This window comes from Seriola aureovittata, chromosome 21 (genome assembly GCF_021018895.1).
Source record: "Seriola aureovittata isolate HTS-2021-v1 ecotype China chromosome 21, ASM2101889v1, whole genome shotgun sequence".
NCBI classification, from domain to species: domain Eukaryota; kingdom Metazoa; phylum Chordata; class Actinopteri; order Carangiformes; family Carangidae; genus Seriola; species Seriola aureovittata.
The window spans coordinates 5,967,277-5,989,464 of NC_079384.1; the positions used below are offsets into that span (position 1 = coordinate 5,967,277).

Here is a 22,188-nt window from a genome sequence, read left to right on the forward strand (position 1 = left end):
TCGCTGGCTGAGTATTTATGAGCCTCTGTTGACAGCAGTACACCTGCTCTTCCCCGGTCCAGACCTGGGAACAGTGCCCGCCTGAACTAGCACCACTGCTGCCAAGGGCACTGCCATATTGGGTGAACTATGAGTGTGTGTGAGTGTAAAGAAAAGAGGGGGGGGGGGGTGAGTGTTTGTATGCTAAGGTGTAACAAAACAGAGAGGGAGCTGTGTGAGGAGGGTGGGTCTGTGTTGGTGGAAGGATTTGGTTGGATGGAAGTAGTGTGTGTGTGGGGGGGGGGGGGGGTAAGTCTATCTTTACTCATTCTCTGGTGCTATGAGAGCACAGATTACTGAGAGTCATTTATTACTTCATCATTCACCATATAGAATCCCTTTCGTGACAGAGGGAGAAATAAATATCCCTTCAAAGAAGATGTCAATATCAGTACACAACAGTGCACAGTGGGATCAGTGAGTCACACTACGCAGGCCATAGATCCCAAGTGTGTTCAGTCAGGGTGTTTTCATGTAGTGTCAGAGGGAATGTCACTGCCTCCATAATAATGACAGTGACAGCTGACAACAATGACTCCCACACAGAATGATGGATCATAAAAGCAGAAATATTCCCACTTATATAAATTATATAAATCTACAGCAATAACCAAAAGCTGTCAGTTGTTTTGTCACACGGTAGTAGTGGATGCTGTGATGTTATGTTATGTCACCTTCTTTGTCTTTGTCTTGCTTCACCAAACAAACAACAAAAGAAAAAGAAATATGCTCACTTCAAAGCGCTCATTTTCATGGATTTTTGTTTGAGCTGTAAAAGCTTGCATTTTTCTATTTCACTTAAAACAACTTCATAAGTTCTGCAAAATGCAAAGCACAAACAAACAACCCCGAGATCCGAAGTTCATATGCATCAAGTAAAACATACTAGTTTAGAATATGCATCTCAGTAAAATGGTATAGCAGATTCACACAGAAAACTATTTCTATATACAGTATATTCATGTTAATTAAGTTTTCAGTTGTGTTTACCAAAGCATGAAAACCTAATAAATGCTTGCACCATATTCAAGAGCTACGCTTACATTGATGGTGAGGGATGGTGCAGCTAGTTATGGATGGATCTGAAGGACAAATGTATTATTTCTGCAGTGTCTCCATGTATAGGTAATTACAAACCGAGAGCTACAACACAAGCAGAGATGCTGTTATTCTGTTGGTTAAAAACACCTTTGCAACGTGTCATTGCAGCTGGCTACCACTGTACGGCAGCAGAGTGACAGAGTTGGTTTAAAACACAAACACAAACTGTGAACACAACATGCAACAAAGGCCAAGAAAGACAACAGCTTTTAACACTTAACCATTATATCAGTCTGGTACTAAAACCAGTGATGAAAGGCCTGTCTCTCACTTCGTGTGCACGCATTTCAGTCTCTGCACTTGTGCCATTTAAAAGGTTGAGCAATGGGTGCGACAGTGTATGTAAACACTTACCTCATCCCGTCCTGTAATCAAACCACAGCTAAGGGACCAGCTGAGCAAAATGATATTTCAGCAGGAACATACAGTTAACACGCAGTAGCCACACACACACACACACGCACACACAAGTGAGGAGGAATCTACTTGAAATGTCAGTACTGCTGGCAGGAAAAAGACAACGGGAAAAGTGTTGAAAAGCATGACCGTGACCCCTGACCTGTGCGACCACACTCACACAGGCACACACACTTGAACAGGCGCAGGCTGAGACAGCTGTGGAACTCCTCGACTGGTTTAAAGTGTTTATGGAAAGGCTTGAGACTGAACGCTCGCTGACAGAGCTCTCATTTACACACACATACACAACCCCGATCAGATAAGAGCAGATCTGTTTCAGCGGCTAATCTTAAATGTGATGAGGTTTACAGGGGCCTGTGGCTTTGGAATATACATAAATATCTTTATTTGGGAATCAGGCACTGCCCCGGGGTATATCACACTACCTCACACTATAGAAACATGAAACAGTACACTGTACTCTCATGTCAAACCCTTACTTTTAAATGGAGACTTGTTTTAGCTGTTGTACGGGCTCTGTAACAAAGAGAATGGACTGTTCAGGGAATATATTTTGGGAAGGGTCTTAGCTTGTCAGATCTATCGTACTATGTCCCGTACATCCATCTGTCCAACACACCTATAAATCCAGCCAGAGTCTCTCGCCCTGACACCGCTATTTTTGCTGCAACCACCCAGCTGCCCCGCCTCAGAGACTTCCGAGGGAGTCCCTGACTCCCCCTCCCAAACCCATCAACCCCCTCACCCTGTACTGTCCCAGCACAAATCCTATCACTTGCATCTTAAGCTGGCTGGAATTCATCAGGCCCCCGATCCAGTTGCACAGCAGCAAACACATTTAAGTCAAAAATGTAATGAGTCAGGATTTCCCCTTAGTTACAGCTCAAACAGATGAGAAATAGAGTGGCCAGGACCAAGCGCAATGGAAACAGCTTGATCTCTATGTATTTAACATGCATCTCCTAATGTACAGTCACTCTACCAGGCTCTGACACACCACACAGGTGTTTTTCTATGTGAAATTGGAAAGCTTGACAGTGTTATGCTAAATATGAAGCTACTTCCACTGGTAGGCTAATGTAGCTTAGCATAAAAACTGGAAACAGCTAGCAGTGGGTTATGTAATTCCTTGGCCAGAGTTCTCTGGAGTCTCCCCTGGTTGTCTGGCAACTTGCCCTGGTCAAAAAATAGTTTGGCACACAACCTCTTGTAAAACAGTGACTTGTTGTTTGTCCACTTTGGTTTTTCTATGGATTAAACAAACAAGATATAATGTGTGAACTTAGTGCTCTTTAGAGGTGCTGATAGGCGAATAATGTTACCACTGAACAGAGCAAGGCTAGCTGTTTCCCCCATTTCCAGTCTTGCAAGCAAAGCTGGGTACGTCAGCTGCTAGCATCCAGACACGAGAGTGAGCGTTCTCGTTTAACTCCTCGCGAGAAAACAAATAAGTATGTTCCTGAAAAAAGTCAAAGTATCCCTTTAACTTATGTAGATGTTCAATGAAACATCGTCAGGATGGTTAGACAACTTTCGGTTTGCCACCTGTATCTTTTCCATTTATTACTAAATAATCATTTAATGGTAAAGCGACAGAAAACTTGTTTTTTTTAGTCACTTGCCTGAAGTTTGCCGCAGGCCAACACTGAAGCATAGAAAATTATAGAGAGACAGAGAGACAAAGTGAGATTAAAAAGTGTCATTATGCTGTTGGTTGGGAGAGAAACGCAACAAATATTATTGTCTGGGTAAGGGGAAGCTACTGGGCTTACTTCAGGCACACTCGCACTGAGTCAAACACATAGTTAAATTCCTTTATTGCGTTAGGGCATATCGGAGTAAAATATGGAACAAAATTCCCCAAAAAGGGAAAAAACTCAAACACGAACCAAACACCTTTGTGAAACATTATTTTCTGTCAGGGAGTTAGTGGTGTGGTTCAAGTTCTTTTTTTTGTCATTTAATTAACTGAAATGCGGCAGCACACGCTCACTGTAGATACATGCACAGGCCCACATAAAGACTCATAATGCACTGTGGACTAAATACTATAGATGCATTTACAGACAACACCGACTCACACACATCCAGTGATGAGTGATTCATGTCAAAACACAGTCGAGTAGGGAAGAGAGGGACACACACAGAAACACACACATGCACGACGCCAGACAACCACACATTTAAAGCTTGAAAGACTGGTGCCAAAACAGAGCCGTGAGATAAAACTGTTAGCAAAGACAGGGGTTGGTGGGTAGTGGTGATGGGTGGGTGAATTCGAGAGCGTCACTGGCATGCCCACACCACAGCTGGTCAGATAGAAATAGATGAAGCAGTAACTGAACCCAGGAAAAGGGAGGAGCATCCACTTTCGTCAGGGATGCATGGGTGGACAGGGTACCTCTCCTTTTCTCCGTCTGCCTGTCTCTGTCTGAGAAGCCAAACGTTTCAGTCATTACAGAGGGACTTAAAGATTTAGTCTAGCATGCAGCAGGACATTAAACCTAACCTGATGACATTATCATTTATCTGAATTAAAACGGCTTCCAAGATAAATTGTTTCCACTCAAGGCATTACACAGAGCAACTGCCTGAAATCTGACACACTGTTCTAGACATATTTTACATTTATTCTGTCCACACAGCAAAGGTTAAAGGTCAATATCAGAACATCAGGCAGGATAAAGGTTTTCCCGTGTATTGCCAATGTAAAAAAAACAATCTAGTGATGACCTAATGGTCCCACCCTCAGTACTACAGCACCACCCAGTATTCAACACAAACACGTTTCACAGATTATGATTTATCTTTTCAAACAGGATTAAGATATTGACAAAAATATAAAAGATATAAACAGCTATACCAATAACTTAGAGTGGGATATAGTCTGTCCGTCTCATGTGTTCATTAAAATACTCAAAGTATGCACCAGTTATCACCAGGGTTGTAAATCGTACAGACAGCCAACTTTTTTTTCTCCAAGGAACTTTGTTGGCGGGACACGGACCGTTTTCTACAGTGAATAATATCTTTGTGGTTTATATGTTTTAGATTTTAGCTGCATAAATGATAAAACCCATAAATCTATATGGTTGTAATAATAATAAATGATTATGAATTAATGATAAAGTGGTGACTGGTGTGAAGCCAAATCTCATATAATAAATTCCCACAAAATCCAGTATGTGTCTATGAGCCATCCTGTCAAAGTTTACTTGAGCAGCACAGTCTCTCCAGATAAGCTTTGTATCAGTATATCATAGACACAGAGAACATACAAACCAGTTCAGCACAAAACAAGAATGTAACCAGTGCTGATAGAATACGAAAGGGCCTTTAATTTGTATAAAGTGTAACCTACCATCTGTTGGTGTGATACCTACCTCTGCTGCTTTACGTGTCTTGTGCTGGTTGTCCCATTGCGCAGTATTTCCCATCAGAAATTGAAGCATGAAATAGGAACGACTGTATTTCAGGCAAGTGAAAGTACAAAGATCCAGATTCAGAAAGTTCAAACACTGACTTGTGTACTCACAAAATTTGTCTTTAATTTGTCCCAATTGTACATCAGGCCACTCCCTGTTAAGTTTGCCAAAATCGTACATGACTTTTCTCAGGTGCAAGAGAAAAAAATAAAAAGGCAAAAAAAGTTTTCTATCTACGTAGAAGATCTGTAGAGTAATCTTCCCTGTTTCCATTGTTCAGACTCCCTAACAGCTGCTCGTACCTGTCAAGAAAACAACCACCAATCGCAACAAAGTCCCTCAAATCACTTTGTTCACAGGACCGTCACTCCATCCCCATCCATCTCTCTCTGTGTCTGTCTTTTCCTGTCTATCCCATCCCCCTCTTCCTCCTCTCATCCACCGCTCCATCACGCAGGAAGCCTGGTCTTCCTGAAAACAAGCATCGGACCGTGGAAAGGGGCAAGGCCAAGGGGGGCAGGTACATGAGGGGGAACAGAGGATGTTTTTGTCATTCCTCTGCCCCTCTGGTTACTGCAGGCCTCACTGTAGTCCATCCTGAGGAAGCCGGGCTCACGTCACTCTGACCGGGCCTAGGGCCCACACGTGCTGCCTGGTAGGGCCAGTGTGACGCAGCCCAGCAGAAGCCCCTCACACAAGGGAGCTACAAAGAAATATGTGCACTGAAACTGCGGAAAACATGGCTTTTCGAATCATAATAGCATTAACAAGCACGATAAAGTCAATATGAAATCACATGGACTATAATTCAGTTACACAAAAGAGGTCAAATGTGGTGTAGAAGGATACAGGGGGCTGTGTGTTTTGTCAGAACAAAAGTCTATAATTTTGCCAGCTAACCACACTCCATTTCCTGTATGTAATAGCTGCAAACTGCCAAGGCACCTGCAAGTGTGAGAATTCCTCAGCAGGTGGTTTTCCACCAAGTCCCATTGATTGATTCACAGCACAACAAAAAAAAAAGGGCATATGCAACTAGTAGATGTTGTTTTTGGCTGACAGTTTCAGTCTCACATGAAAAAAAAAAAAAAAAAAGCTTCAAATTTGACAAAGATATGGCTCAGCCTTGCACTGCAAACCCCTCTCAACTATATGCTGTCATCATCAGGTAGTACTTGTCATGTCCAGTTATGGTGGTTTTTAGGTTTTCATTTAAACTGGTACTCTGCATGGGGACACATGAGAACTGACTGAAAAATGCATCTATTTAAACCCTGTCTCAAGGATCAGTAAACTCTGGCACCCAGAGTCTGTGCATATACAAGGGCATAGGTTTGCATTATATTTTGGGAGGACAGAGTTGTCCCTACCAATGTTTGAGTGAACTTGTTCGCACTATGTTTGGAGTGAAGTCATATCAGATCATTCTGATGCTGGCCGGGCTCTAGCCGATCGATGAAATCAATTAATTTTAAAACGCACAACTTCGTCTTCAATGCTGCCTGTCCCTGATTTGTAGTTTCCACTCTGCGGTCTGAAGCCATGTCCCGCCCACAACACGATCTGATTGGTTAGACGTCACGAGTAATAGCCTATCACGCTCAAGGCTGCTCTGCACATAGACGGTCACATAGTAGAGCGGCTCCGGTTAACGAACTGAGCTATGTGTCCAACGAAAGACAGTAGACATAATGAAGTTGTACGTCGAAGGTAAGACAGCAGACATCGTGAAGTTGTAATAAACATCACAGTCCTCTACACTGAAGTTACAACAACACCACACTCTGACGAACAAGTTCTTCTGTTGGTCCAAGACACACCGGGCAAGAGAGAGAAAGAAGCTAGCGCTAACTGCTAAGCTAATGTAACTAGCTGATCTGAACAGTATGTAAACAACTGCTGAATTAGTGAAAGTCGCTAAACGGAGCAAAGAGCTCTGGGTGCTGGAGCAGAACTAGTGTAAGTTTATATGTACAGCAGGTAGTTTGTCACTGTGATGAAGAAAACAGAACTGTTTAGACAGAGCAGCAACAAACTCTGCCAGTAACAGAAAGTCCAGAGATGTGACACTACGATGACGTCAGCACGTGAGTACGTCAACGGTCACTAACTACTTTTACTGAAAACACATTTTACTAGAGTTGAAGTAAAATCACTGTAAAATTGTTCTCAGATAAAAGTACAAAGTAAATAATGTCTCTGAGTAAACGTCTTAAGTTACATATTAAGAGGAGAGGTAAAACATATGCTGATAATAATAATATATGGTAAAACTATTAAATTAAAGAACATTTTTAGGCTGCCAGGTGAAACAGTTCACAGGTGAGAACAGCACTGAAATCAACCAATTAATTCCAGTCAGGCACTTTGCAGTTTGTGCATACAACTGATAATTACTAATATACACTCAGTTGTGAGTTTATTAGGAGCAGATAGAAAAAACCTATGTAGTATGTGTGTATTCAAACTAGTTCTTACTTAAGGATTAGCTAAGTACTTACATCCAGTAAGTACCAGGTGTAACAGTCATAGCTAACTGAATTAACTGACAAAACTGGCATTAATTTGCCATAATTATGTTTTCTTAAAGAAGCTTTTTATAAGTTTTGCTATCGCTACATAGCCAAAATTAGCATTAACAGTTGTTTACCTACCGGTCTAGAGGAAATGTTGTGAGTTCACTCAATGTTAACTCTTGTCTCCATCACGTTTTTTCTTCTACTGAAGTTAGCATGATAACCAGCTATCCTGGTCCGCCCCGCAACTTTCCAATAGCGACTCACTGTAGCCTCCAGTCTGCCCTGAAGAGACAGTGCTGCCCAGAGGTATTATTGTGTTGTAATCGCATCTACGCATATATAAATAAAACTTTTCAGTTCGTTTTTTCAGATAGCCAATTGCTTCCCCTCATGAAAATTACCTAATTATAATTTGACAGCTTGTGAGGCTACAGTGAATTCCTGTTTACAGAGTTGAGCGCTTTCAGTTGGAAGGTGCTAGACATTTAGCTAGCAACAATAAGTTTTAATCGTGTAACCCAATTTAGTACGTCACTATTGTTTGAAATTACTAGTAGTTAACAGGAATTTAGGAGGGACTTAGACTAAATGTAAACATTATACACATTAAATTAACTGTTAATTTGCCACTCAGAATATGTGAATTGTACACTTATCTTATACCTACAGTATACCCTTGGTTTATCATTTTAAATTAACACATTCATTTGAGAACATAGCTTTTCATGGGCTAAAACATGTGAGAACAAGGTGATTGTGAGTGGAGACAGCTCCATTGAGCACAGCCTGAAAGTGACAGAGGCCATAATAACAGGATGTTTACAGCCTGTGGAAACATTGCCAGGGACGACCACGGGCAGGCAGCAACTGTAGCTGGAAACACTAGTGAAGAGGAAATGCAGGCCAGCCAGGTTCCCTCTAGATGCACCAAATATAACCTCACTGAGTGCTGTTTTGTTTACAGACAGATGCAACCTGACCTGGGTCTGTTTTGGTAGATTCGAATCCATTATGACCTTTGAACCTCCACAGAAATCTTTAAAACACAGTTGTGCAAATGCAAAATACTCTGTCTTTCAGCCTCCCTTTCACACACACACACACACACACACACACACACACACACACACACGATGTCTGAAGTGGTCAGCTGCAGGTGACAGCAGACAGAAGGACACTGGTGGTTTCTGACACTGGGGGGGGTAAAGCCTATTCACTGTCACCAGTTGTGTCTTTCTGCCCATTAGTGGTCACATATTACACCAGGCTGCAACATCCAGCACAACAGAGTCTCCGCCACGACCATGGCTATCACCGACTTTCTTGCAGCTTCAGACATCACTTCAGCTATCAATGCTTGTAAAGGTGAGGAAGCCATTTTTGGGGGGGTCATATTGGGTTATATATTGAAATATTTGTTCTTGTCCCAGGAGGTGAGGCCTTTGGTTATGCATTTCACTGTAATTACATGTTACTTCGGGGGAATAGGGATGCTAGTTGTTGCCTACTGTGTATCAATATTTTAATTTACTTGATCTAATCAAGTTTTATCCGTTGTTTCACTTTCAGCGAAGGATTCCTTTAGCCCAAAGATGTTTTTCAAAACTGTGGGTTTATCCAAGAAAAGTCCGACAGAGATCGAGCGAGTCTTTAAGATCTTGGACCAGGACAAAAGTGGCTACATAGAGCAGGATGAGTTACAGTTGAGTTTTATACAAATATCCCATGTATATGAATATGCACACCATCTCATGTATCAAGCTGTATTTCATCCAAATGTTTTCTGAGAACAGAAAAGGACGATACTTTCTGTACACTTGAGCTGCAGTATTGGGTTTCTATCCGATGCAGCACATTTATTTATTTATATATTTATTTTGTTGGATGTTAGGATGTTCTCTTACTGTGGTGTTACCTCCCCCGTTCTCCATCAGACTGTTCCTGCAGAACTTTGCCAAAGGGGCAAGGCCCCTGACCGCAGCTGAGACCAGAGCTTTCCTCCTGGAGGGAGACTCAGATGGAGATGGGAAGATTGGCTGGGAAGGTAGGCAGGTCTGAGGGGCACTTAACTATAGGTGCTGCATTGTATTTTCTGTTTTGTTTGTTGCTATAGGCAACTGAAGTGCAGGTACAACAATCACCTCACACAATGTGTCACTGCCAGAATTACAGACTTCATTATGTTAGGTATTTTTGTAGCTGTTGAAGATGGATGCAGGAAGATGGTGTTAGCTAGAGGGAAAAGGACTTTATAATTCAGCTTTTCTTTCTCTTTTTCCAGAGTTTTCTGCGCTGGTCAAGTCTTCATAAGGCCTGCACAGTCTCTTGATGATATGTTGTACGGTGATGATCTCAGGATGAACTTCTTTTTATAATGTTTAGCTACAATAAATCCCATGGACTCATCCATGTGTTTAGAGTCATAAAATAAAATACATCAGAGTTCAAATGGAAAATTATGTAATATAGTAATTCAAGTAAAACTCAAATTAAATATTGCCTCTCTGCTATGTGTCTTTCCCTGCCGGAAGAGTTCATAAATAAATCTACTTTTCGCCATCAAACATGAATGTGTTTTTTGTCTGTTTTTGCCTTGTCAAGATGAGCTGAAGTTTCTCTCTCGTGTTTATGTTACATCGAGCACTTTAAGAGGTCCGGCCTCTGCAGGGGCTCAGGGGGCTTCGGTTTCTCCAGTTAACAACATGAGCAACTTTCCGCTGTGAAAATGACACGTTTCTCATTCTGGCAACCTCAGCCTGACGACCTAGGTGGAGGAGTATGGTGTGAATTATATGTTTACACTTACACAACATGTACTCAAGATCTAGCCTATTTTCGTTTAAATAATTGTGTAGGTGAAAATATCTTATTTGAAAGACTATTTTATTGTTTACTACCATAAAGCTTAGTAAATTAAGACACTTTGTGCCCAAATATCGCTCCAGCTGTGAGTCAAGTTATTCCAGTTCGTCATTACCTCTTCACCGTGAAAACTATGTTACAGATGTTACTATTTTTTAATAATAGACCATCTATAAATCCGAGTTTTTGAAATAAGTTTCTGAAATAAATTACTAAGCCCACAAGTTTGTGTCTTCAGAGTCTCTACAGCATAAGGCCACTCATCTTCCTCCACAAATATAATAAATATGAATATTATACTCAGTTTTTTAATTTGAAAGAATATTTTTGCGTTACATTTCGCTGCAGGGAAGTTGTTTGATTTGCTCTTGTAGTGGATGACATCAGGACAGTATTCACTGGCTTTTTGGCACTGTGGTCTTAGCCACTGTGTAGGCTTGAAATGTTTATTGGTGTGATTGCAGATGGGTGGGGGGGCAGAGTTTTGGCCCAGCCTGGCACAGACTGTTGGATCAAAGGCAGCTCTGGCAGACAGAGATGGGGGGGTCTGAGAAAACAGTGATAGGGGGACTGGGTGTCTGGCAGAGCTCCAGCAGTGCTGGCCCGAGGAAGCCGAGGACTTGCAGTGACCCAGCAGAGGAGCTCGGGGACAGGATAGAGTTTCTGGGCCAGAACGTTCACAGCACTTCTGTCAGTGCGGCACATTTATTTGCAACTTTCTCTCAGATGGCAAACCACTGCTCTGCTGGGAAGAAGAGGGTGACAGGGGAATATGGGTCACTTCTATTTCTGCTGCAGCGTGAGGGGGCAAACACCTATGAAAACTTTAAATTCTTGTCAGGAAGTTGATATTTTAAAGTAATTTACTAACCCTAGATGGTTATTAAACCAGGGGAAGATGAGGTTTCGATTTCTAAATATTCCACAAATTTGCTACAAAAGAGAATTTCAAATATAAACGTCAGAATATGATGGCGGAGCATCCCTCACTTTCTCGAATTACAGACGTTCATAGCTTTGCTTAATGGGTTTCATCTCTGCTGTGAGATATTTGTAATTTAAGCCTGATATTGAAGGAGGGCAGGAATAGTTACAGTATCTAGGGCCCAGTCGTTTGAGGTGAGAGACCTCATTTGACCACAGCAAATGTTAAAGGCCAAAGATTAGTTTTACAGAGCTTTTAAGAAGATTTGAAATGAAAAGGAAGCAGAGTGAAATTTAAAAAAAAAAAAAAAAATGCTGGCTAGGGAGAGAGCATACGTGTGAAAACACTAAAGTGGAGGAAGTGACCAATTAGACAACATACTTAAGCTGCACTTAAATTGAGAACTTATTCTATGTAAATATGTGGAAACTGAGTGTTTTCAATAGAGGCTTTATCAGAAATTTTGCACATACAGTAAAATCATGTTAGTCGCAGCATCATCTCAATACTGCCACCTGATGTATAACAGGCACATGACAACCTGCAGCCTCTCGGGAGCAAACATGGGCATGGAAAGACCCCTGGACCAGTTACTTACTTCATTTCATTGTTTAGAGCAGTGTGAGAACCGCGCCTTACTACACCAAGGCACTCAAGTGTTAAGATGATGATATGATATCAACTTTCAGTGTTTCCTCAAATAGCATCTCAAATAGTTTCATTGCCTTAATGATCTGAATGAGTGTCAGGGGTCATAAAAAATAAGAAATAAAACCTGGTGGATGATCCTATGTAGGACTGCTATAAATTAAATCACTTCACTGAATCCCTCCAGCCAAATCCCACCCCACCCTAGTGTGATGTACTGTTTATCTCATCATCTTGTGTTTGTTTTCATTATTCGTGTCCCCCTTTTTATTCATTCTTACACCTTATGATAGTGATTGCATTCACATGAAAAAAAATGCATTAAACTTTGCAGAAAGAGCCCTTCAAAATGATGCACTGCTCCACTGCAACAGCAACTTCAGTGATACGGGGAAACGTGAACCCTATTTATTCTTTGAAATAATGAGAAAAGAGGTTGGAAATGTAGCTACAGGTCTATATTTTGTTTGTTTATACATATACTCTGCTTGAAATTTGATTTGTTTAGCTGTGAGTAAAGCTCTAAGTTCAGCACAGCTGACACGGCTTTCTGCAGCTTCAGTGTATTTTCTGTTTGTATACTATCCCAGTTGGTCGAACGTCTCATCTCCACAAATGTTGAGCCAAATGCAAAAACTGCAATATATTTATTTTAATTATATTATATTATATTATATATGCATTCATTGGATAAATTCATGTTACAATCTGTGTAAAAATCTAAATATCTAAACACATAAAGACGTATATCTTAAAAAAGATTCGGTCACAATATCACTATCGCCTGCGACAATCAATCACAACAACTTGACACTTTTCTGACACTGGAATGCCAGCAAAGTCATTGCAGACATTTTACGCATGCCAATTATGCACAGGCTCGTTTTCACCAAAACTGTTCAGTTCAGAGGGCACGTGTGGGTCATTAATCACCACCGGTGATTATGGTTTAGAAGTTCAGGTTACGCTTTGCTATAGGCTGCATACATCAGCAATACTAACACTGTGTTTTAGTCATCATTTCTTTATTGAGGAAATCTCTTGGAATAAATAAAATACGGACTCATTCGACAATACAAAATAAAAGAATGTATACAATATATTTTATCTGTCATCACAAGTATCACAATAAAAATACAATTTAAAACTTAAAAACCATCAAAAACTATTCAAAACTTTATATTACTCATGAGAGAATTATTTCGTTCAATCTTTAAACTTCTGAAACCAGACCGACAGGAGAATAAGTTGCTGTAATAACTTACACTATACATAGCAGTTTGATCTGTCTGATCACTTGTAATGATAACCATAGACAATATAAAGGTTTACCTCATTCTCCACTCCGTTGTGCTCTGCAGAGTTTAGCAGATCAAAATTACATGGTCACAGAGAACGTTTCACCCAAATCAGCAGCGTATATTATTAGCCCTATGCAATATCAGGCACTTTTGCATAGGCCTACACTTAGCCTACCATTTAAGCATCTTCATTTATGTAGATATAAATAGACCAGCTCTGTCTACTGGACACATTTTTCTACCAACTGCTTTGACTGCTTTGCACACAGTGTCTATTACATAGCCTATGCATCATATTTCGGGTGAGTGAAGGTATATAAGCTTGTGGGAGTCGCTGAGGGCTTCACTGCAGTCAGCAGATTCATCAGATTCATCAGAGCGAATCCACTCTAGTCTTAGAGGTAACCCAGAGGTGAGTTTCACTGAAGAGCTGCAGACCTTTAGTCAGGACCACTGCCTGACTCACAGAGTGTGTTTCAGGGCTTCAACTTCATGCAACGGGATACAAATCGAGGAAAGGGCTTCACAGGGCCAGATTCTGAACATCAGAAGCTCAGAGTTTGGCTTTGGACTAACTAAGGAATTAAATGGAAAAAATCTATTTGCCAACCAACCACAGCTGCAAAGGATATTTGATCTTTTGCCTTGGAGGGCTTGGTTTTGGGGAGAAAAAAAAAATTGGACTACTTTTTCTGATCATTTGTGCCTTGGAATACTCAAAGAGAGGAACTATGAAATGCATTGCATGGCATAATGAAGATTTCATGTAGCTTTGTAACTTTGAAAACTGTGATTTGAAGTGCTAGTGAGGAAACTTAACAGGGTTAGATGCAAAGTAAAACTGTTTCATCCTGTCTGATTTGCTGCAGCTGAACTGATGAAGTGATGACTTGTCCTCTGCTCTCCTCCCTCAGTTAAAAATGGCATTCGCCGGAGTTCTGAGTGACGCTGACATCACTGCAGCCCTTGCAGCTTGCCAAGGTAAACCCCTCACACCCGTCACCACATACGGTATTATAACTTGGGACATCAAAGTAGCTACACACACACACAAAATCATGCACTTCAGCAAATCTGCTCTGCAAGAGAAAGAACTGGAGTTCTACATTACTCATTTGTAGCTGAGTGTCTTGCTGCAAAGTGAAGCTGCTGATGCTGTATCACCAGATAACAGTATAACCTGATCACAATAACAGTCATGCATTTAACACTGCAGGATAATCCTTTTAAGCACTTCTTGGATGCTGGATCAGTGGTGCAGCAAGCAAGCAGAATGTGACTTTAATGTAATTTCTGTATGTCTCAGAGAGCATGTATCCTAATGTGTATCAGTATATCTGCTGTAAGAAAAGCACCTCTGCAAGGTTAAGCTAAAATGCAGACTGACAGTCAAAGCACAAATTGAAGATGAACAGAAACCAGCTGCTGCGCTCCTTTTATTGTAAAAGAAAAGAAAAGGAGTGCAGCTCTGTATGTGCTCTTTGCACGGTGTCTGATACAATCCTCCCTCTGTCTCCTCTCAGCTGCCGACTCTTTCAAGCACAAGGATTTCTTTGCTAAGGTCGGCCTGGCAGCCAAGTCCGCCGATGACATCAAGAAGGCCTTCGCCATCATCGACCAGGACAAGAGTGGCTTCATTGAGGAGGAGGAGCTGAAGTAGGCATCCTCTCCTAGATTTCATCTCAAGCTCCTCGGGCTTCTTGTAACACAGGGATCATCTTTCTTTGGCCCACAGTGACTTCACAATGATGTCAGTGCCTTAAAGCATCAGAGAATATTGGGCTACCAGGTGTTCTCCTCAGGAGTAACTCGATGCCTGCTCTATCCTCTGGTGTCTCACGTTGTAGGGTGTCATAGACAAGAGGAGGAATCAGAAGGAACGCAGCTTTAATTTTTGGTCCAAATCAAGTGCATTGTATTCATTTGAAATGAGAAATCCCAAATGATCTAGAGCTAAAAGCAACAAGGATCCAGTGAATAATCCTTTAGGCTTTGGAGATAAATTGACACCTTTGAAACCAATAGATTCGGTGCAGAAATGGCATGTGGTTGCATGAATGTTATTTATTCAGCATTTCTCAATGATTGTGCTCTCCAGGCTGTTCCTGCAGAACTTCTCTGCCGGTGCCAGAGCTCTGACCGACGCTGAGACCAAGGCTTTCCTCAAGGCCGGTGACTCTGATGGTGATGGCAAGATCGGAGTTGATGGTGAGAAAATGTCTCTTTTTTTTTTTTTTTTTAACACAAGATGAATCATATTTATTGGCTTCAAATGAATGTCAAACAGCCCCCCCCCCCCAAGATCTTGAAATAACACTGGAAATTCTCTCTGTCTTTGTCTCCCCGCAGAGTTCGCTGCCATGGTCAAGCATTAAATGAATGAAATGACCAACATCTTACTTCACAACTCTAAAGGAACAACTTTAGCCAAGACGTACTCCTCCACTCTTCTCCTCTTCCCTCTCACTCTCTCTCAAATCTCCACACCACTTTTATACACATGACCTTCCATCCCTGAACATAAACTACCTGCTCCCTCTCTCTCTCTCTCTCTCTGGCCCTGCTCACATCTCTGCTGTCCACATTGAATGTACCTGACTAAGTGTATAGCATGGTTGACTTGTGTCTTTTTCTCTCTCTCTCTCACTTCTGTCGTCGTTTTAGTCTGTGAGTTTTGCTTACTGTGAGATCAGTGATGATGCACTTTTATGGGAAACGGACGGACGATGGGAAAACAATAAAGGTTCTTTTTCAATAACTCAAGTCTGACCTTGGTCTTTCATACGCAGTTGCAATCAAAGAAAGCCGCAAAGAATAGCTTGCCTCCCGAAAAATGCACCTCTTTACCTGCGAGCACAGATGACAGTGAAAGTCATACACTAACGGTTGAGGAATTGGTGTCAACATTTAATGCTTACGGTTTAGGTGAATTTTGCAGTAAATCTGACCTAAAGATAACAATATTATTTAGATCAATCCTAAAAAATCTTAACCATCCTAAATGACAACAGCAGAGCAAATGAGACACATGCAAAACTGTTTCTTTTTGGAGGTTGCTGATGTCAAATTATGTTAAAAGTAAGTAATGCTAAGTGGCTAACATTTAGCTAAAGGCTGATAATGCTATTAATAATGGTACAGCAGCACATGTGGAAAAAGGGAAGTGATTCTGTAATGTGCATTGTTTACCTGAAGTTTTCTAACATTAGCCGCCATTAGCTGCTGGTGAAACCACCAGACCAAATAAAGCTGTAGCAGCAGAACCCCTCAGTATATTGATATTGAGCAAGGGTCAATTTTATTGCTCACAAATTCAACTTTTCTGTCTGTAAGGGGAGAAATGTGTTTTCGCCTCTTCCAAAAGTTGCATCATCAAACTTTTAAAATGGCCTTTTACACTATCAACATCATCATCGTCATCCTGCTGTGGTGATGTGATGCTAGTATAAGATTTACCCTCTTAATCTAGACTCTGATGCGTAAACACACTCGCACGCACCCGACTCTTGCCCAACTTAATCCAGCTCTCATCCCCATACAGTGTGAGGTTAAGCTTCTTCCCGCGGCCATGCCCTGCGGTGATGGGTAGCAGCCACAAGATGGCGCCTCTAATCTGTAAATGAGTCACAAGGGTTTCAGATGCCTGATGGTTTTACATGGCAAACTTGGAGAATTAGATGTTCATGTTGATTTGCTTCCTAAACTTCAGGTGAATAAGGGTCTGAATCAGAGGTTCCCCCGCAGGTGAAACTCTGAAGAATAATGAGATTTATTCCCTTGGTTCTCATTACAAAAAGACTCCCTCCCCTCTCTGCTAATGCTGTTAGTGCTGACTGGATTCACCGGAGATGCTGCTGTGTCAGATGGTTGGAAAGGCTTCCCTCTGCAACAGACTCATCAGTTTAGAGTGGACAGTTGCCATGGTAACCAGGTGCAACACCCAAAAAAAACTCCACCCACGCCCCCCACCACCACCACCACCACCTCACAGAAGGTCAGGTGTGTGTGTGTGTGTGTGTGTGTGTGTGTGTGTGTGGTCCTGAGCTCGTGTGTGTGTGACAGCATTTCCAGATGAAAACCATCATAACACACAAAAGTCACGCAGCATCTAACCGTTGTTACAGCAGTGGCGTAAATCAAACACTCACATATTATTAAAACTAAATATGTTGTTGTCTCTGGTAAAAGCTGTATACTTTGGAGTGACAGTTCTGCTTTTAGTTCACAATCCAGACTAATTTACAGTATAGTATTTCCTTTCATTTTTTTGTAACTTCCTTTCTCTCTGAAGACACTGTGAGAAAATACTAATAGGATACCATTTAAGCTCTTTACAGAAAACAAAGGTCTCTTTTACATTGTCTTCAGCTTAAGTAAAATTTATACCTAAGCCCTCTTTCAACCTGTTAAGCAGGCTTATAGGTAAATAATGGCACCCCAGACAGACAGACAGTGAGGTTTTTGAGCTTGTAGCCCTGATATCAGTGCAACACATGAGGATAACAATCCCCTGGTGAGTCATAAGATGATTTATGACCTGCTGCTCCCTATGGTCATCTGAATTTAGGAGATTATTCACTAAAACCAAAGACAGAAAGGGGACCTGATTAAATTTTAGATGTGTGTAAGCTCTTACATGCACCTGCAGAGAGAGAGGGAGAGAGAGGGGGGGGGAGGAGAAGGGAGGGGAAAAGGCAATGTAACACGGGGGTTGTTGATTGGACAAAACCTCCCAGTTTTGACAGCGAGGGAGAGAGAGAGAGCAGTGTGTAGCGGATATAAACAGCAAAGGTTAATTGGGCAGGTGAGCAGGTGAGGAACTCGAGAAGGAGGCGGCAGGCTGCGGGAAAATTTGATCCTCCAGCATCAGTCGGTGCATCCAGCCCTCTGTGTATATATAAGACTGAGCCAGCTGTCAGCTGCCACCACAAAGCCTTATCTGCTGCTGCTGCTGCTGCTGTTTTGGACCTGGACGGAGAGGAACCCGAGCCAACAGCGGTGAGTCCCACAGCTGCACGGGGGAAACTCTCAGTGCAGGTGTTGGCCAGGTGTGCTGCCTACCTGCCTGGGTGACAGAGCCTGTAGCCTACACTTCACTTTTTTCACTGTTGCAGGGGGTTTAGTCAAGTTTTAGAAATGTTTAGCTGTGTGTGAAATTCTTTGTTAGCCTACAAACAAGTATTTTTACCACCAAATCCTCTAAGGAGTAAAGTGACAAGATGTGTTTTTAAACTGTTAGGTCAATAATACGATTTGTTTTTAGCTCACCAAATATTCACTACTGTAAACTAGATGATGAAAATAACATAAAAAAACAATATATGTACAAACACAAGATAATATTGGGACTGTGCTAAAATTACTTATGAGGTCAGAAAGTTGTGTGTTTTTAATTTATGCTAAAATAACTGTCAGTTTTTGTTTTTTTATTTACTCTGCTGTAAAAATATTTAGTTGTTGAAGTTCATCAGCACCAATGTGACTTGGCCCAGCTGACTCATTCTGTAAGAGGCCTGAACAGCTCAAACTTAAGGGAGAGTCCAAGAAAATAATAATAATAATAATAATAATAATAATAATAATAATAATAATAATAATAATAATAATAATAATAATAATAATAATAACAACACTGTGGGGAGGGGGGGGGCTCTTGCTGCTTTTTTATCAGATAAAATATAAAATTGTCCCTCTGCTATCACACCCTGCTCCCCAGTGATTTTTGTGCAGTCCCTAAATGCCAATTATTTTGTACAGCCCAAACAAGCCGATTAAGTGCAGCAAATACTCTCAGTAATTAAGAGGCCACCAGGGGCAATCGCATCAGGAGCACAATTAATCAAGAATGAATCATAACATAATTAATTATGAATTTATAAGATAGAATTCATGAAAACCACAAGTATAACTCTAAATTTTTTTTTTTCCCTCAAGCATATTTGCCAAACAATCACTGCTGGAGTTTTGATGGGATCATAATATTAACCTAGATACATCAGCAAATGCGAAAATGTTAATCCAGCACGACACAAAAATAGACTGAGTTCAATCAAAAAGCCTGAAGTAGGTGAAGAAAAGGTGTTTGACAGAGAGAGAGAGAGAGAGAGAGAGAGAGAGAGAGAGAGAGAGAGAGTGTATGTGTGAATAATTTACTGAGCTGTCCTTTTACACTGCAGGACCAACATGTCGCTCACCTCCATCCTTTCAGCTGAGGCCATTGAAAATGCTGTCAAGGACTGTCAAGGTAGTATTTCATCACAGTCACACGCACACACACACACACACACACACACTGGACCAATCCCTGCTTTGGCAATACTTGAAACTACTCATTATCAAATTAAATGCCAGCACGCTGTCCACCGCTCAGCAGATTATGCAAAGTACATGACTCCTCTATCTGCCACTTCAACGTGATGATAAGACTTTCACAGGATCAAAAGCTATAATTAACTCAATTAATTCACACGTAATTTTGATCAATTGCACAATAATCCTGATCTGCAGTTGGTAAATCAAACTCAGAACTCACACGGAAAGGTGCATAATCTTCTCTACAGCTGCATTGTGTTCATTATTATACAGTGTCCTCTCCTCTAAAGTCATATCCAGCTTTGAATAAAGGAATGAAACCTGAATTTGGAAAGGTTTTTAATCACGGTGGCCTGTGTCTGCCGGCCTTAAAAGATAAAATCAGGGGTTGAAAATCTGCCACCTGGACAGCGGCCACACGATGTTTTAATCTCCACGTCAGCTCCCAACCTGGTGGACCTCGGCTCTAACCCCACTCTTCCTCTTCCTGTTCCTTTTTACTCATTATGCTCATTACGTGTTAATGTGTTTTCAGCTCCGGACTCATTCTGCTACAAGAAGTTCTTCCAGCTGTGTGGCCTGTCCTCAAAGACGCCCAAGGAGGTCAAAGATGTCTTCCAGATCCTCGATGAGGACAACAGCGGCTTCATCGAGGAGTCTGAGCTCAAGTGTGTGACCCCTCCCTCACCTACAAGCTTTTGGTCCTTTCCCAACATATACAGTAATATGCTAAGTGATGCTATCACTGTAATTCTTATTACCTCCAGTCACAGGAAACACCCAAAATAGCTAATTCTTGCTTAAAAACTACTTTAAAAGTTGTCTTCAAATAGAATAGTTTTCATATTAAATTGTACTGAGTTACAGGGTTGAATATACAGTTTGTGTGTATTTATGTGTGAGTCTGAAAGAAAGAAAGAAAGACAGAAAGAAAGAAAGAAAGAAAGAAAGAAAGAAAGAAAGAAAGAAAGATTTAGTCCAATAAATCACAGTAGTATTATTGGGATGGCACCAGTGTTATTATTGTAATTTTTGTTGTATAATTCACCTCTGTGTAACAAGAGCTGTGGGTTGAACTATGTGTTTTTAAATGCATCTCTGCATGTGTCAGTGAAAAGTCAACTCAAAAACTACCTGTATGTGTGTGTGTGTGTGTGTGTGTGTGTGTGTGTGTGTGTGTGTGTGTGTGTGTGTGTCCAGGTACTTCTTGCAGCGGTTCATCCCCGGGGCGCGGACACTGACTGAGGCAGAAACCAAGAGCTTCATCTCAGCAGCTGATGATGACAGTGACGGCAGAATTGGAGCAGAGGGTCAGTGTCTGATTTCTCTCGATCGTATTTTTAAAACTCCTGATGTAAGAAGAAATTATCTCAGTGGTTGGATTAAATCTCAGTGGCTCAGTGCAGCTTAAAGCACTTTTAGCCCCCTGAGAAAATGTATTGTTGCCATTGTACGTTATTAGACAGACTATTTAAATTCATTCAGTGCCAACTACCAGTCTTTTGCTAAATGGAATATATTAGATTTCACAGATCTGGGATCATACAGTGAAGACTTTTTCTTTACCTTTACCTTTATATATTGAGTGTTATTGAAACGCACTGCCTCAGGCTTCTTTACTTACAGTAAATAGGGGACTGACTGTAAGAATAACAAGCAGAGTTTGACAAAATATTTGTAGTGACAAGCAACGCAATTGATAGAAGCAACACAACAGTGCAATAATTTAAGCATTTTACTCCAGAGGGATGTTTAAAGGCTCCTTTGAGCTCAGACTTAAAATCATGAAAATGTTTCTTTGGTGCAGAAAGTCCTTGAAGTTATGTTGGTGCCTTCAGGGTCTTTGTTTAACCAAGTTGCTTCAGGTCCATCAGTGCAGGAACCACCTGCCTGGACACTACAAGTCATGACCTCCATGCTTATCCCAGTTTTGCACATCTTCCAGCTACTAGTAAAATCTGAGCTCAGCTGTATTACATAAAAGGATCAAGTGTTTGGACAAAAAGATGATTTCTGTCTGTTGCTTTGTCTGGTGTCTGGTGGGTGGTCAGTTAAAGGTCCCAGTGTCTATCATACACTCACAGATTCTGCAAAAGGTTGTTGTTATTTTGGAGAAGAGCCATTTCAACATGCTTCTTTTTTCTCTAGAATTCCAGACAATGGTCCTGTCCTGAGTTCTGCAGATGAAGATATCTCAAGTCGTCAGGTCCTCAGTCACCTCCCCAGCTCCGGAGTCAAATGATCCCAGCTTCCATCCCCAAGTCCTTTTCTACCAAATTCTGTGTGCATTAATTGTTTTTGAATGACCTTTTGTCCATTTAAAAACAACAGACTTTTAATTTGTCTTTCCACTGTGATGGTCCATGTTTTCTTGTCTGTGCACGTCCCACCTCTGACAATGAATGAGATAAATAAACATGTGGAAGCATACATTGCCTCTTTATGCCTGCCCTTTGTTATTTGTGCATCCTCACCAATGAAATTAAGTGAAATTCATAATGCAATATTTGATTCTTATCTGAAAATAGAGCAGTTTCATATGATGGTACATATAATATTCTGATATGAATTTCAAACACGAAGACATAAATTAATCATTTACACCAAGATGACTTTTAGAGAAAAACTAAAGCCTA

General features: G+C 41.1%; 3 protein-coding genes across 3 annotated transcripts; all 3 read left to right on the forward strand.

Moving 5' to 3' along the window:
• Window positions 1-6,610: 6,610 nt before the first annotated feature.
• LOC130162922 (parvalbumin, thymic-like) lies at window positions 6,611-10,068 on the forward strand. The gene is made up of 5 exons (XM_056366821.1): window positions 6,611-6,695; window positions 8,752-8,869; window positions 9,074-9,206; window positions 9,439-9,548; window positions 9,786-10,068. Exons 2-5 carry the CDS (start codon window positions 8,809-8,811, stop codon window positions 9,812-9,814), a joined length of 333 nt encoding a protein of 110 aa, XP_056222796.1. The 5' UTR covers window positions 6,611-6,695; window positions 8,752-8,808; the 3' UTR covers window positions 9,815-10,068.
• A 3,432-nt stretch (window positions 10,069-13,500) lies between these two features.
• On the forward strand, window positions 13,501-15,998 carry LOC130162923 (parvalbumin alpha). Its single transcript, XM_056366822.1, has 5 exons — window positions 13,501-13,652; window positions 14,155-14,221; window positions 14,764-14,896; window positions 15,339-15,448; window positions 15,590-15,998. The coding sequence occupies exons 2-5, from the start codon at window positions 14,161-14,163 to the stop codon at window positions 15,613-15,615; spliced, it is 330 nt and encodes a 109-aa protein (XP_056222797.1). The 5' UTR covers window positions 13,501-13,652; window positions 14,155-14,160; the 3' UTR covers window positions 15,616-15,998.
• Window positions 15,999-18,004: 2,006 nt separating this feature from the next.
• On the forward strand, window positions 18,005-21,982 carry pvalb9 (parvalbumin 9). The gene is made up of 5 exons (XM_056366675.1): window positions 18,005-18,238; window positions 19,417-19,484; window positions 20,088-20,220; window positions 20,753-20,862; window positions 21,701-21,982. Exons 2-5 carry the CDS (start codon window positions 19,424-19,426, stop codon window positions 21,724-21,726), a joined length of 330 nt encoding a protein of 109 aa, XP_056222650.1. The 5' UTR covers window positions 18,005-18,238; window positions 19,417-19,423; the 3' UTR covers window positions 21,727-21,982.
• Window positions 21,983-22,188: the final 206 nt, after the last annotated feature.

Bases quoted from the DNA above. Each gene is read 5' to 3' on its own strand.
- LOC130162922 (XM_056366821.1), top strand. From the start codon at position 8,809: ATGGCTATCACCGACTTTCTTGCAGCTTCAGACATCACTTCAGCTATC. The intron at 8,870-9,073 runs GTGAGGAAGCCA...TTTCACTTTCAG, and splicing joins AGCTATCAATGCTTGTAAAG to CGAAGGATTCCTTTAGCCCA. The intron at 9,207-9,438 runs GTTGAGTTTTAT...GTTCTCCATCAG, and splicing joins ATAGAGCAGGATGAGTTACA to ACTGTTCCTGCAGAACTTTG.
- pvalb9 (XM_056366675.1), top strand. From the start codon at position 19,424: ATGTCGCTCACCTCCATCCTTTCAGCTGAGGCCATTGAAAATGCTGTC. The intron at 20,221-20,752 runs GTGTGTGACCCC...GTGTGTGTCCAG, and splicing joins ATCGAGGAGTCTGAGCTCAA to GTACTTCTTGCAGCGGTTCA. The intron at 20,863-21,700 runs GTCAGTGTCTGA...TTTTTTCTCTAG, and splicing joins CGGCAGAATTGGAGCAGAGG to AATTCCAGACAATGGTCCTG.
- LOC130162923 (XM_056366822.1), top strand. From the start codon at position 14,161: ATGGCATTCGCCGGAGTTCTGAGTGACGCTGACATCACTGCAGCCCTT. The intron at 14,222-14,763 runs GTAAACCCCTCA...GTCTCCTCTCAG, and splicing joins AGCCCTTGCAGCTTGCCAAG to CTGCCGACTCTTTCAAGCAC. The intron at 15,449-15,589 runs GTGAGAAAATGT...GTCTCCCCGCAG, and splicing joins TGGCAAGATCGGAGTTGATG to AGTTCGCTGCCATGGTCAAG.